At 41.7% G+C, this 13,129-nt stretch overlaps 1 protein-coding gene across 4 annotated transcripts in view; it reads left to right on the top strand.

Moving 5' to 3' along the window:
* PAX2 (paired box 2) overlaps window positions 1-9,235 on the top strand; it is an 82,787-nt gene extending 73,552 nt beyond the window's left edge. For 2 of the 4 annotated variants that reach the window (XM_058028616.1, XM_058028614.1), the window contains exons 8-10: window positions 1,161-1,262; window positions 7,100-7,186; window positions 9,095-9,171. In XM_058028616.1, coding sequence (XP_057884599.1) covers window positions 1,161-1,262; window positions 7,100-7,186; window positions 9,095-9,171 — 266 coding nt within the window. Of the gene's footprint in view, window positions 1-1,160; window positions 1,263-7,099; window positions 7,187-9,094 lie in introns of all 4 variants that reach the window. The other 2 variants (XM_058028613.1, XM_058028615.1) reach the window with 2 other exon arrangements.
* Window positions 9,236-13,129: the final 3,894 nt, after the last annotated feature.

Here is a 13,129-nt window from a genome sequence, read left to right as displayed (position 1 = left end):
CAGGAGAGACAAAATTTAACAAAAGAATAACAAATAGCACAAACTTCTTGGTGAGCTATAGTTCACCTAGGGAATGTGAAAGGCTTTTGATGCCTGGAACAGGCTGACATCTCAGTAGGCAGTGTTGGAGGTTGAGCTGTAAATCTCTCAGCAGCTGTGGGGGAAAGATTATCTTAATTTATTTAGCTTTTTGTTTTGTTTTATTTTTCTTTGTTTGTTTTGTTTTGCTTTGGCTTGAAACTCCCAGCAGCTTCTGAGATTATTTTAGTTCATTTAAATGCAATAAACACTAACAGCAAATGCCCTTCTGGCTGGCCCATTTTCAGGCTAACCAGTCCAAATGAGGAAATGCCTCTGGCATCAACCAAGAAACCCCCAGCTGCACTTTCTAAGAGAGGAAAAATAATCTACAATCATACACCAAATCCACACCCCTCTCTGCTTCTTTGGTGATGAAAAGTTATCACAACTTAAAGTATTATAAACAAAAACACTTGTACCTGCGATAAAAATGAGGTGAGACTCAAACTAATTTGCACGATCCTATTATTACATATAGTACACCAACACCTGGAAGGAGTCCAACCATTATTGGTCTCATGTTAAGCACTGTGCAAATGTACTAAAAGTGTGCTCTTGCACCAAAGAGTTTGCAGCACAAAAAGAAGCACAGAGAGGTAAAGTGACTTGCCTAAAACCATATGCAGGTGAATGACAAAGGTGGGAAGAGAGGCACAGAAAACTCTTGGATCACTTCCCAGTGCCTTGCACATTGATCATGCCCTAAAGCAACATCACCACAGTTTTGGAACTGCATCCACTGCATATAGACAGGAGCTCAGCTACTCTGGCAATGAATATGCTGCCACTCTCTGTGCAGATCAAGGCCATTTTGATTTAGTTAAAATAGATCCAAAATCAAACCAAATTCTTTTGAGCCTCATCAAAGCTAAGTTTTTACATCCATCCTTACAGTGTGAGATCAAAAGTACCCCAATCTTCACCCAAAATTTTCAGTGAGCAGACAGAACTCATGTAAGAGAAGGCTGTGCAGCAGTTGCCTATCAAGTCATGTGACAGTGGGACAAGAGATGATACCAAATCAATATTGAAAGATCTTATCTGTATTGATCACCTGTCCTGATTCTCTCCCTTTCCAGGTCGTGATATGGCAAGCACCACCTTGCCTGGCTACCCACCCCATGTTCCCCCAACTGGACAAGGCAGCTACCCAACATCAACTCTTGCAGGAATGGTTCCTGGTAAGTCAGCTGCCAGCCCTCAGTAATGGTGCACACATGTCTGAATGCTTACCAGCATTGTGAGAGCTTTCACAGCTGGCTTGGCTGTTGCTTTGCTGTCACGAAGAGCTATTCTTTTCAAAAAGAAACCATCAAGAGCCTATAACCAATGTAGCTAACAACCCTTTTCGTAATGTATCTTTTTCCCCCTAGTAACTGATTCACTGCTGCTATGGGCAGCTAGCTAGCTATAACCTGTGGCAATTAATTGGTAATTAATTAACCCTAGTATTCATTAACTAATGTAATTATTTTCCAATGACCCATGCAGATTATTATGTACTGCTCATGGCTCAAGATACTCACCTATCCACTAACTAAGGGTGACAACTCACCTTTTGTCTAAATCCATGGCCATCAAGATGAAAATTATCAATGGCAATTTAATACCTGCAGTATTTGAAGACCTACTGTCTATATAGCCTAAACTTACTAAGAACTCAGAAATTATTAACAGCATTTCATGAGAAACTAACTATTCACTCTTAGCAACCAACTACTTAACCACCTCCTGTTTGTAAAATAGTGCCTCCAGTCCAGGAAATTACCAACCTAATCCTACATCCAAAGACAAACTTTCTTTGATACCCAATGCTTTGGAGAAATACCTTATCTCAGCATTTGGATTCTCCCACTCTTTCAGAAGAAGAGAGAACCATTTACTCTAGGACAATTGAGGAGTTTATTACCTCAGGCTCTATTGCCCACTCTCCTCTGATGACAGTTGTCCCCAGTAGATAAATGAAGAGGCAGGATTTTTCTCAGACATGGTAGTTCCGAACTCAGAACTCATCTGCCACTGATTTCTGCTTTTCACGGCCCATGGCTGTGAGTTGTGATGATTAAGGGGCAGGTACACAGCCATTCTGCAGCCTCTGCTTCTGAAGGGATGAGTCCAGAACTAAAGCAGCAACAAGTTGAGGACAGAAAGCTCTTAACCTATCATATGATTTGCCAGGCCTTATGAGTGGAAAGCCTAACTTAACTCTGACCCAGACCTCAGAATAGATAGCTAAATGAACATTAACATCAGTGAGGACAGTGAAAATATAACTCTTAGGAAATGTTTTGAGGTCAAAGTCTTAACATCTTAAAGTGACAAATCATAGAACTGCCTGAGTTGAAAGGGACCTTAAAGGTCACCTAGTTCCAACCATCCTGTCATCGGTGGACATCTTTAGGGGATGTGCAAAGCCCCATCCAGCCTGACCTTAAACACTTTCAGGGACTGGGTATCCACAACTACTCTGGGCAACCTATTCTGGTGGCAAATTTTAGGGATGTCCTACACTAAATTATTCAGGAAGGATTCATTATCCAGAATCAGCCACGCACTAAGACAACATATGATCAATTAACACCCCACACACAACTCCCCCCAGTAACAATAGGTAAATTCAGTTGACAATATTTAGATCATTTCTGATCAAAACTTATAGGAGGTCACAGCATATGGAAATTATTAATAATATCAAAATAGCTGGCTCTTTGAGTAGAAACTGTTCAGTGATTACTATGTAAGTTTAGTGTCGTCATTACAAGGATGATACTGACTCCTAAACTGGGACATAATTTTTAAGACCACTAATATCAGGGATCACTTATCCAAGAATAAGGTATTTCAGCTCCTTGATGTGGAGGCTGCATATAAGATAGTAGTGTCCTCAAAAAAAAAGGCAACCCAGAAATATTCCCCAAAACAAAATGAATAGAATAATACACAAAAAAAAAGTTAAGTTATACTTCAAAGTTAAAAAAAAATTATTCTGGTCAAATGGATATCTTCACATTAAATCTGATGTCAACATTTAATCAGAGGGAGTTTTTCCAGTGGCCTGCTTGGGCATCCTGCAGTAGTTACTGCATATTTCAACAGAGCATCAGGTTCTGGCTGTTTCAGTCATACCCCACTGGTCAGACCCAGCCAGGAAGCCCTTTTCTTCCTGTTTTCTAGTGCGACTGAAGCCAACAAGATGGAGATAAAGAGGTTTCCTGGGAAGAAACAGAAGATTTTTCTTTAATGGGTCACTCTGCAGACCTCTGCAGCCACTACTTTGTGTCAGGGGCCAACAGGGGAAATATGGGGAAGGGTGTAAGAGTAGAGCAAGTATGTATTGGTACTTTCTTGAAAGATCTCCAAGCCTCCATGTTGCAGCTAAGAAATATTTTAAGCCAGACTTCTTTCTATTTAATATGAAACCCTTGATAGGTTTTCCATCTACAAATGTAAAAAATGTCTCCTCAGCCCATATAAGCCTTTAACATGCACAGAAACGTTTTGCAAAAAGTTCTATAGCTAAACTACATATTTTGTGAAAACTATATCCCTTATTTTTTCTGAGCCTGCCACCTGCTAGGCTCACTTCATGCCTCATCATTTCTGTATTAGAAGACTAAACCATTAAGATTTAAATACAGATGCCAAGAAATAGTGTTAGTAAAGATTCCCTGAGCACAGATTGCACAGAATACAGGCTTCCTGAGATCAATCCTCTGTGCTGACTTGCAACCTCTGTCAGGAGCCCAGTTTGAACAATCCAATACAATGATGCCAATGGTTTGTTATGTGCCCTCAGGCCAAGAAAGTTCAGAAGCCAGTGCTTTAACTACACTGGAAAGAAAAAGCCAGCAAGATGACTACTCAGGAAGTATCTTTAAGAAAGCCACTAACATGCAAACAAACCTATTGTTCAGATGTGAGAAAACATAGGAAAGAGGCTCTGTCCTCTTTTAACAAAGGTGCAGAGCTCAACACACAACTGTTCAGAAATCAGATTTCTAACCCATTCAAAATTCGGATTCCTTGATATTTGCTTTCATCTTGCATTGGTATGAGGAGTCAGAACCCTGCAACAGTTCAGTTTGCAAACATCAGGATGAAACATTTCAATAACATCAACATGTTCTAGATGTCAAGGCATATTAAAATAATGAAATAACTGAAAGGAAATGAAATTAAATAAGAAAGGCAAAATGAAACAAAACAAGAAAGTTGAAACATAACACTTTGTTTCAATTTGCAATAACTTCAGAACTTTTCTTTCCAAAACTCTATTGAAGCTGACAAGCTTTAGCAAGACATTTCCATTTCAATGAGACAGCATTTTCCAATGGAAAACTGTTTCTGAGAAGATTGCTTAACCAGTGCTAATCAAAGCTGCTATTTTCTACCCATGACAACCTTTCACTAGACTTCTACTCACATAGTCTAGAGAAAACCTTGTCTCCTGTTGCACTGCATTCATGCAGCATGGCCAACAAATGCAAATGTCTCTGAGGATTATGCAGATGAAAAGATACATATCCCGGCATTTGCCCTTCCTGTAACTTCAGGTCCCAGGCTGTAAACATGGACGAAGGCCAGTGGTCCTGAGCACACACTTGGAAAAGCAGGGGTTAGTCACTCTCAGACAGATGAATCAGGTATTGGGCTACACTTAACCTACACATCTGAGACAAGTTTCCCACAAAGGTAACAGAATACCTTTGATTCCTGTCTCAATTCTTCCTCTTTCCCAGAAAGGACATCAAATTTCTGCAAACTGTTTTAGTGCAGTCAGCATCCACTGCAGGAACTGAAGTTTACACAGAGCAGTGCAGAGCCTGCAGAGGGCTGGGGACGGCAGCGGCAGGGAGTCGTTAAACAGAATCCAATGTTGATGAGGAAATTACACTTGTTTCATTAGTGATCGGGGAAGGCGATAGCTCAGTTCCTCTTGGTCACAGTTGAGCTCAAAAGCTCATTATCCTGCTGCATGCATGCTTTCACTCCTCGTCAATAAACACTGTTTCCAGTGGCTGCCCTCCCTCCTCCCCACGCTCCATAGCTGTGGCTCTTTCTCCTGTGCTTAACCCATGCTTTAGCAACACTATAAACAGTTTAGTGTGTCAACTCAGCAGGGAGTGAGAGAAAAGTCTTGAAATATCAGAACAATGTCTCTCCATACAGTTATGTCATATGAAACACTTCAAAAGCAGAAATTCTCATAAGGATAGTTTTTTTCTCCTTCTTTGGTAAGCAAACCAATTCCAGTATACTCCAGAGATAAGTTAATTCAGTAGAGAAAAATCTGGACTGTGCATTGCACGGTCATCTTCACAGGTTTCACCTATTCCTTCCTAGCTAGTTGCCAATTTTCCATGCAGGATGTTTCTAGCTATGGAATTATGCTGAGTTATCATCACTAAAACAGTAGTTAGCAAGATCACTCACACAAAATGAGGTTTTATACTGAAACTAAATGCTCCTGTGACTAAAATATCTTTGGATTATTATTTCGTTTGATTCATACTCAATTTTGCACTGAGTACTTTGGTTATCACCCTGAGTACCTCTAAAAACCTTGCTGGAAAGATTCTCTTCAAGTTTAAAGCAGTGCAAATCCCCTAACTTGAACAGACTTCATTTCCACCATCTGAGAATCTATGGTTTTGGCTTTAATACTCCAGTGAGAGGAGATTTGCAGAGATTATGCCATAATTAATTGACATTCTTTGGTAATTGTATCACAGGCATCCATCCCATCTTGCATTACCTTCTTTTCCTCTTCCATGCTATCTAGCAGGAACTGCCAGGTTCCTTCTCAAACACTTCTGTTTGAACAATTCCACCTCTGCCTTCAGGTGGACCAGAAGCTAATACCTACAGTATTCTAAGCACATAAGGCCTTTCACATGGCCTTAATTGTCCACAGTTTGTTGATACTACATTAAATTGAGCTTATGATCAGATCATGTCATGATTTTCCATAATAGAAGCATACATGTTTAAGTTTGGAGATTTGTTTATATTTTGAATGCAGCACCAGACCCCTTCAGTTACCAAATACCCTGCACAGCCTTCTAAGAAACAGGGAGACTCAACTCCTTCTGCAAAATAAAACTGAATGTTTTAGAAGACTCTGCACCATTCAGATCTGGGTTCAGAGCGTTACTAGGTCACAAAATTTGGAAGTATTTTGGTTTGGGCCCATTTTCCTAATGTGAAAAGGGGAGCTGTAGCACAACTTGTCTTTCAGATTCAGCACAGTACCTAAAGTGCGAATCATTAGAAAAACATTTTCCAGAGCTAGAATGCAGGAAGCTTTCTCTATAATTCACTAACTAAGCATAAAAGAGAGGTTAATCATGTATGAATCACTTTTCTGACTAATACCATCATCCAGAGTAAGAAAGAAAGTGATTCATGTGTTTTCCATTTTGTTTTGTATCTAAGCACAGTCAACTCAGAACATCTCCAAAAATGAATGATACTCTTCTTCACAATTATGCCATCACCCTCAGTACCCTAATAAAAAAAAATTAGCAATACATATTGCTATCAACAGCACTGTTAGCTCCAAAGAGTTTCTTGTGAGCTTGTCCCATTAACCTTCCATGCCTGCTGTCTCGATGCTACTGGAGAACCTTCAATGTTATTGATAAGAAAGCTGATAATTAAGTGCATAAAAACTTGCATATGCAGTCCTACTGCAGCTTGAGAATTGGAAGACAGAAGGCAATGAAAAAAAAAGGAAAAAAGCCACCCCACTTAAATAATTTATTTGTATTATTGAATTTGAACTGATTTCTTGATTGTGAAGATGTCAATTTTGTGATGCTTAATGGTATGGGTAAGCAACTTCCCACTGAACAGGCACAGCACTGCCTTGAATGGAAGAGTTCCAGTTAGACAAGGAAGCTACATGCTCCAGTTTTCCTGCTGGCAAATGGATTCAGCATGAACACTGGTCTGATGGAACAGCAGACATTAATCTTTATTGCTTACTGCATTTCACACCTTCCTTGGTTTCTTCCAGGGAGCGAGTTCTCAGGGAATCCCTACAGCCACCCTCAGTACACGACCTACAACGAGGCCTGGCGGTTCAGCAACCCTGCATTACTAAGTGAGTACCTCTTTCCCACAGCACGCCCCCAGCCTCGCGCTCCTTCTGTTTGTCTCTTTGTTTTCTTTTCTTTGTTCTCTTTGGGTTCTTTGTTTGTTTGTTTGTTTCTGAAGAAGGGTTTCAAGTATTTGGGCAGGTGAGAGGCCTTTTTCCTCACTCTCCAGTCCAGTTTGACATGGGTATATACCTCATGCATATTTTGTACCAATTCTGAAGTGGATTCCTCTTTCATGAGACAGTTCAGAACTCGAGTTCTGGCTCTGGCTTCTCCATGGGCTGCATCCAGACTTACATCAACAAATTATATCAAAAGGTAAATTTAGGTTCTGCTACTCTTAAGCCACAACCAGCATACTTTCAAGGCCTGGTTAAAAATTCAGATAAGGTTTCACTCCTCTCCCAGGCTAAATCCAGAGTCAATTCCTAGGAAATCTTTAAATCCCATAGAATTTCTTCCTACTGGACAAAGTTGGACTAATGTCTAGAGCAGGAGACAGGCTGCATCACAAGATTTATAATAGTCAGTAGAGTTCCCATGCAGGGATATATATCCATCTCCAGTCACTGATATGCTCAGAAATAGTCAAGGGTTTTTTCAGAAGGGAAAAAAATTCCTATAAGACATTAGCTTCTAATACAACATTTCTTTGCAGGGGAATAGGAAGATATTTAGTATATGTAAAATAAATCAGTTGTGATTATTACCTATGTATTTACTGAGGTTTAACAACTGGATAATAGATGCACATTTTTATTCCAGTGCCGTTAAACTGCAGTAAATGTGATCTTAATAATCAATCACTATGTAACACACATTCGATAACCATCTAAAGAGCTTCCATGCCAATTGTGACCCCAATCCCAATTAATAAAACACTGTAATTTTGTTTATTTTCTCCCCTACTGGTTTTAAAGTCACTTTGTCAGGTGCACTCAGAACATCTGGCCCTGACACTTTCTTTGTGGCTATGGATGAGGTGTGCCATATCGTGCTGCAGTGTTTGTTGTGGTTTAGCCCCAGGCACTAGCCAAGCCCCATGCAGCCACCCATTCACTCTCCCACCAGGAGGATCAGGGAGAGAATTGGAAGGATAAAAACTAGAATATTCCTAGGCTGAGACAGTTTAAAAACAAAAGCCACACACACAAGCAAAGCGAAACAAGGAATGAATTCACTCCTTCCCATGGGCAGGCATCTCCAGGAGAGCAGAGCCCCATTATGCACAATGGTTACTTGGGAAGACAGACAGTGTCACTCCAAACATCTCTCCTTCCTCCTTCCTTCCCTGTTTTCAGATAGTGACCAGGATATTTTCTGGTCTGGAATATCCCTTTGGCCAGTTCAGGTCATCTGTCCCAGCTGTCTCTCTTTTCTTCTCATGCATCCCCAGACTCCTCACTGGTGTGGCAGCAGGAGAAGCAAAAAAGCCTTGGGTCTATGTGAGCCCTGCTCAGCAACAGCAAAAACATCTCTGTACTGTCAACCCCGTGCTCAGCACAAATCCAAAACACAGCCCTTTACCAGCCACTGTGGAGAAAACTAACTCTACCCCAGCCAAAACCTGCACAAATGCTCGTGGGCTTATTCATTGATTGTCAGAGGATGCAAAAAGATCTCCTTCCTGTAGAGGGGTGTCCTATCCAGAGGCCACCATAGCATCTATCGACTGAAGTATGGCCCTCAGTTGGCTTCCACTTACTGCCTTTTTCGCTAATCCCATTAGGAGCTCAGTCTCCAAGTTCTTCTGGTTTTTTTCTTTTCTTTCTTTCTACCTTTCTTTTTGTTTTCAGTTGTCCTTAATTTCTTTTCTTAGTTTGATTGTTTCTGTTTTTTGTTTCGTTTTGGTTTTTTTTTGTTTACTGTTTGTCCTTTCAACCAGTCCATTCTTCTCCTGTGTTAACTTTCAGGTTCCCCTTATTATTATAGTGCCACATCCCGGGGCTCCGCACCTCCCACTGCTGCCGCTGCCTATGACCGCCACTAGTTACCATGGAAACCACATGAAACTGCAGGGCGACAGCTTAGGCCTCCACATTGTACCTGTCTGATCACCTCCCTCCATCCCTGGGAAGGGTGAAGAGACCTTCTCCGTTCCTCCCCACAGTCCAGTTCCTTCCTCTTCGCCACGAAGGCGCCAGACCGAGCGCTCACCACACGAGACTGAGACCCCCTCATTCCCCCTGCCCTCCGCCCCCGCGGAAACAGCCTGCGGCCAAGCGGCTTCCCCTGCAGGAGCCCTCCAACACCCCTGGGTAAAGCTCAGCCATGCCAAGTCCCCTCAGCTTCCAGGACTCCGGGGGCACTGGGAAGCAATGCAGCTGGCAACCATTGCCTTACAGGACCCCTTTCTGGGAGCGGTAAGGGCCAGGGAAGCACGGGAGAATGCCGCTTGTGAAACACTGTTCCCCAAAGATATACTCTTCTGTGGTGGACTCTTTATGTAACCTGTGATGCTCACCCTCTTTCCCTGGACAGAGGGAACAGTCTGGCTAGAGCAAAGATGGCAGCACCCGGCCCATCTGGCAAATGAAGAAAGGACCAAGTAAAGATCTGCACCCCATGAGGGGTTCTCTGTGCACCTCATCCCCACTTTCCAGCATGGATTCCCCCAGAGTTGGCTGCACCTCACAGGTGGTGACTTTGCAGGCCTGAGTTGGGAAGAACCTCACACATACACCCACAATTTCTGTGACACACAATCAGCTCAGACAGGAGGATGGAGCAACATTTACAAACAAACCGTCGAAATGAAGAAATATATAAATAGATATATAAATATAACTGTGTTTTTATGCTTTGTCATGAAGGTCTGTAAAAAGGAACAAAAAAATCCCCAATTTTCTAAAAAACCCAAGCAAACAAAACCAACAAAAAAACCAAAATAATAATTAAAAAACCCTACAAAAATAAAACTCCAAGTCCCATCCCTCCCCACCACCTGAATGGCAGACAGAGTTCCTCTGACGTTTGATGCTCCTCTTTCACTCTAGGGTTTTGTTTCCTTTCTGTTTTGCACTACAATGGGATGATGGTATTGGAGAGGATTGGATGCCAGCTCCACCCAGTCGCCTCCTCCTCCCCCCCCTTTCCCAAATCCTCTCTCTGGGGAGCAGTATGGACAAGTCACATCTGACAAAGTTACCAAATGCATCAGTCGACAAAAAAAAAAAGCACTCTGAGGCAACAAACGTTTTCCATGTCACTGGTTGGCAAACAAAGAAAACAAGCCCAGCTGCGCTCTCACTGCGCTGAGTGGTGGAAAGTGTGGGGCTTCATGTGGGCCCATTTGATTGCCCTCTGGACAGCTGAGACTGAGATGGACAAATTCAGGATTGGCTGGGATAATTGCTTGGTTCCCTAGTCCTTAGCCTTCAGTCCTTTTACCTTAAACTCTGTACCTGTGATGACTTCAATTCACCTGCATCCCAACTTTTGCAATTTTAGATATGCCCAACACCCATTCTCCAGATCTCCACTGCTGGTGACAACCATGTCATTATCTGTGCTCAACACCTAATTTTCTAACCATTACAGCCCTGCTATATGGGCCCCCCCTTTGATTCCCCACCCATCTGCTCATACACCTACTAATTTATAGGCCTCCATTCAAATCCATATGCTTGCATCCTACCAGCCAGACCCAATATACAGTCCCATCTTTTCATCTTCAATCCTGTATTGTGCACCCTAATATCTACCCCTTATCCCAAATGCTCACCTGATGATTCTCAAGGGATTCTCTGCTCATTTTGGTTCACAACTGACGGACAAACACTGTTCTGCAAAGGCTGAATGTCAATAGAAATGCTTATTATCCTGTATTGTCAGCAAACTCATAAACTGTTCCTTGCACTGACACTTCCTCAAAATTACTCAAAGAAAACATGAAGGCAGCTATAGCCTGTCCCCAGGGCACCAAGTCTGCCAAAGTAGATCCTTGTTGTTTTAGAGATGTTTCAGATAAAACTCATGGGCTATTGTCCATGGACAAAGACAGGATTGAGAATAAAACCCCCAAAGGGCATAAAAGTGAACAGTGGAGCAATCTCTACAGCCAACATCATGTATAAAATCCAAAGTTCCAAGCCTCTGAGGAGATGTGGTAGTGGACTTGGTATTCTGTCTCCAAGTTTTACTTGTATGTATGAAATCCACCTTCAGTAAACAGCTGTGTTGATCCCAAAGGCCCCTTTCACTTAACTTTTTCAGCCGCTGCATGGCTTTAGCTGATTATAGGTCTGTGTCTTCTTTAATGGGGTGCCCAAATGAATAAGGGTGTTTGGGGGGACATTTACATAGAAGATATAGAGCTAAAATCTGTTCCTGTACAGAATAAAATCCAAGAGGTTACTTCTGATCTATTAAAAGTGTCATTCTGCACATCTTACCTCTGAGTAACCTGCTTCATATAGCGGAGTGATTACACTATCACCACAACCAGAATTTGGCCTGTTGTCTGATCTTACTCTGTGAGAGATGAAAATTCTGTTCAATTTCTAAACAAATGCTTTCACCACTCCTTCTGTTTTCCTTCACAGACACCAGATAGATGCTGAACCCTGTTAGAATGGTCTCTCTTTTAGTCTCTCAGTACAACCTCTGCTCTACTTGTGCACCATACAGATTCACTCAGGAGGTAGTGCACAGGCAAGAAATCCCAGGATCAGCAAAGAGAAGCTCCTGAGGAAGCTAGAGAAAAGGAGTGTCACAACTCACACTTGGCCACCTGCAGCCCAGGGCCCAGGTTGAGAGAAGCCAGAAGCTCAGAAATGCTTATTTTTCTAATGGTGTTTCACTAAACTTGTGGACATGAGCTAGAGTCTGAAAGCAGAATTTAGTTGTCTCACTCATGGCTGGCTTGATTTGACTCTTGGAAGGCCAAATCTATTGCTGGTTTAACTCCACTGGTAAAAGAGGATTTCCACCAGGCATTGAATTGGTCTGGAAAGTTCATAAGTACACCATGTAGTTTGATCAGGAAAATACAAAGAAAAGCAGAATTATGCAAAGGACTGGGCAGTCTAATCCTCTTCCACCACCATCTGTAGACCCTCATGCGAATGTACTGAATTACATTTGCCAAAGAGTTTCTTGTGTTGGTTGTTTTGATTTACAGTCAGTGGATGCATTGTAAAGCAGTATTATAGCCCAAGTCTAGTAGCTGACATGGGGATTTATGTGGTGATATTATGCAGAAGAAAACCATCAATATTCATCTAGATTCCATTAGACTGGACTATGCAGGAAACGCAAAAATTCTACCAATTATTTAATATTATGTTATTTGCAAAAAACAATTGCTGCTTTGTAGGAAGATAATGTGTGTAATGTGAAGGCAATTCCTCTTGTATATAAGTTCATCTCCATCTTCATCATGGTAGTTATTAAAACAGCCTCGTCTCATCCTGTAGATAAGGAACACGCTGTGTGTACTGTGCAAGTCTCGTTGTGCTCACTGAAAACAAAACAATGTGTTCAATAAAGCACAGCACAAATCCAGAACTTGAGGGAACAGCCAAACCTTGTAAGGACCCTTTCCTCAACAGGCCAACAGCTGCTTTGCTATAGGTGGGGGGTTTTAATTATTTTCCTTTTAAAAATGTTACAGGAAAAAGAACAAGGATTGGAGGAAGAAATCATTATGCAAAATCCAGTGAAGCCTATAACACAAACCTCTCCTCCATTCTGCTGTCTCTTACCTTTCTCACATTTCTTTCTCATACTCTCTTTCCAATCAATTTCTATTCCTCTCTTTTATTATTTCTGCGCTTTTCTATCAAGGGAGAGAAGAGCATTACTGATATGAGAACAGGTTTCTGGGATCTCAAACATCCTAGTTCTCCTTGTGGGTCTAGAAAACCTTTGTCAACTCCAACTTCCCCAAACACCTCAATTCCAACACTGTCAAATGGGAATAACAACAGTTTCTAGTTCACAGGGGG

Source organism: Melospiza georgiana, chromosome 8 (genome assembly GCF_028018845.1).
Source record: "Melospiza georgiana isolate bMelGeo1 chromosome 8, bMelGeo1.pri, whole genome shotgun sequence".
NCBI lineage: Eukaryota > Metazoa > Chordata > Aves > Passeriformes > Passerellidae > Melospiza > Melospiza georgiana.
This window is presented reverse-complemented; position numbering and strand designations above follow the sequence as displayed.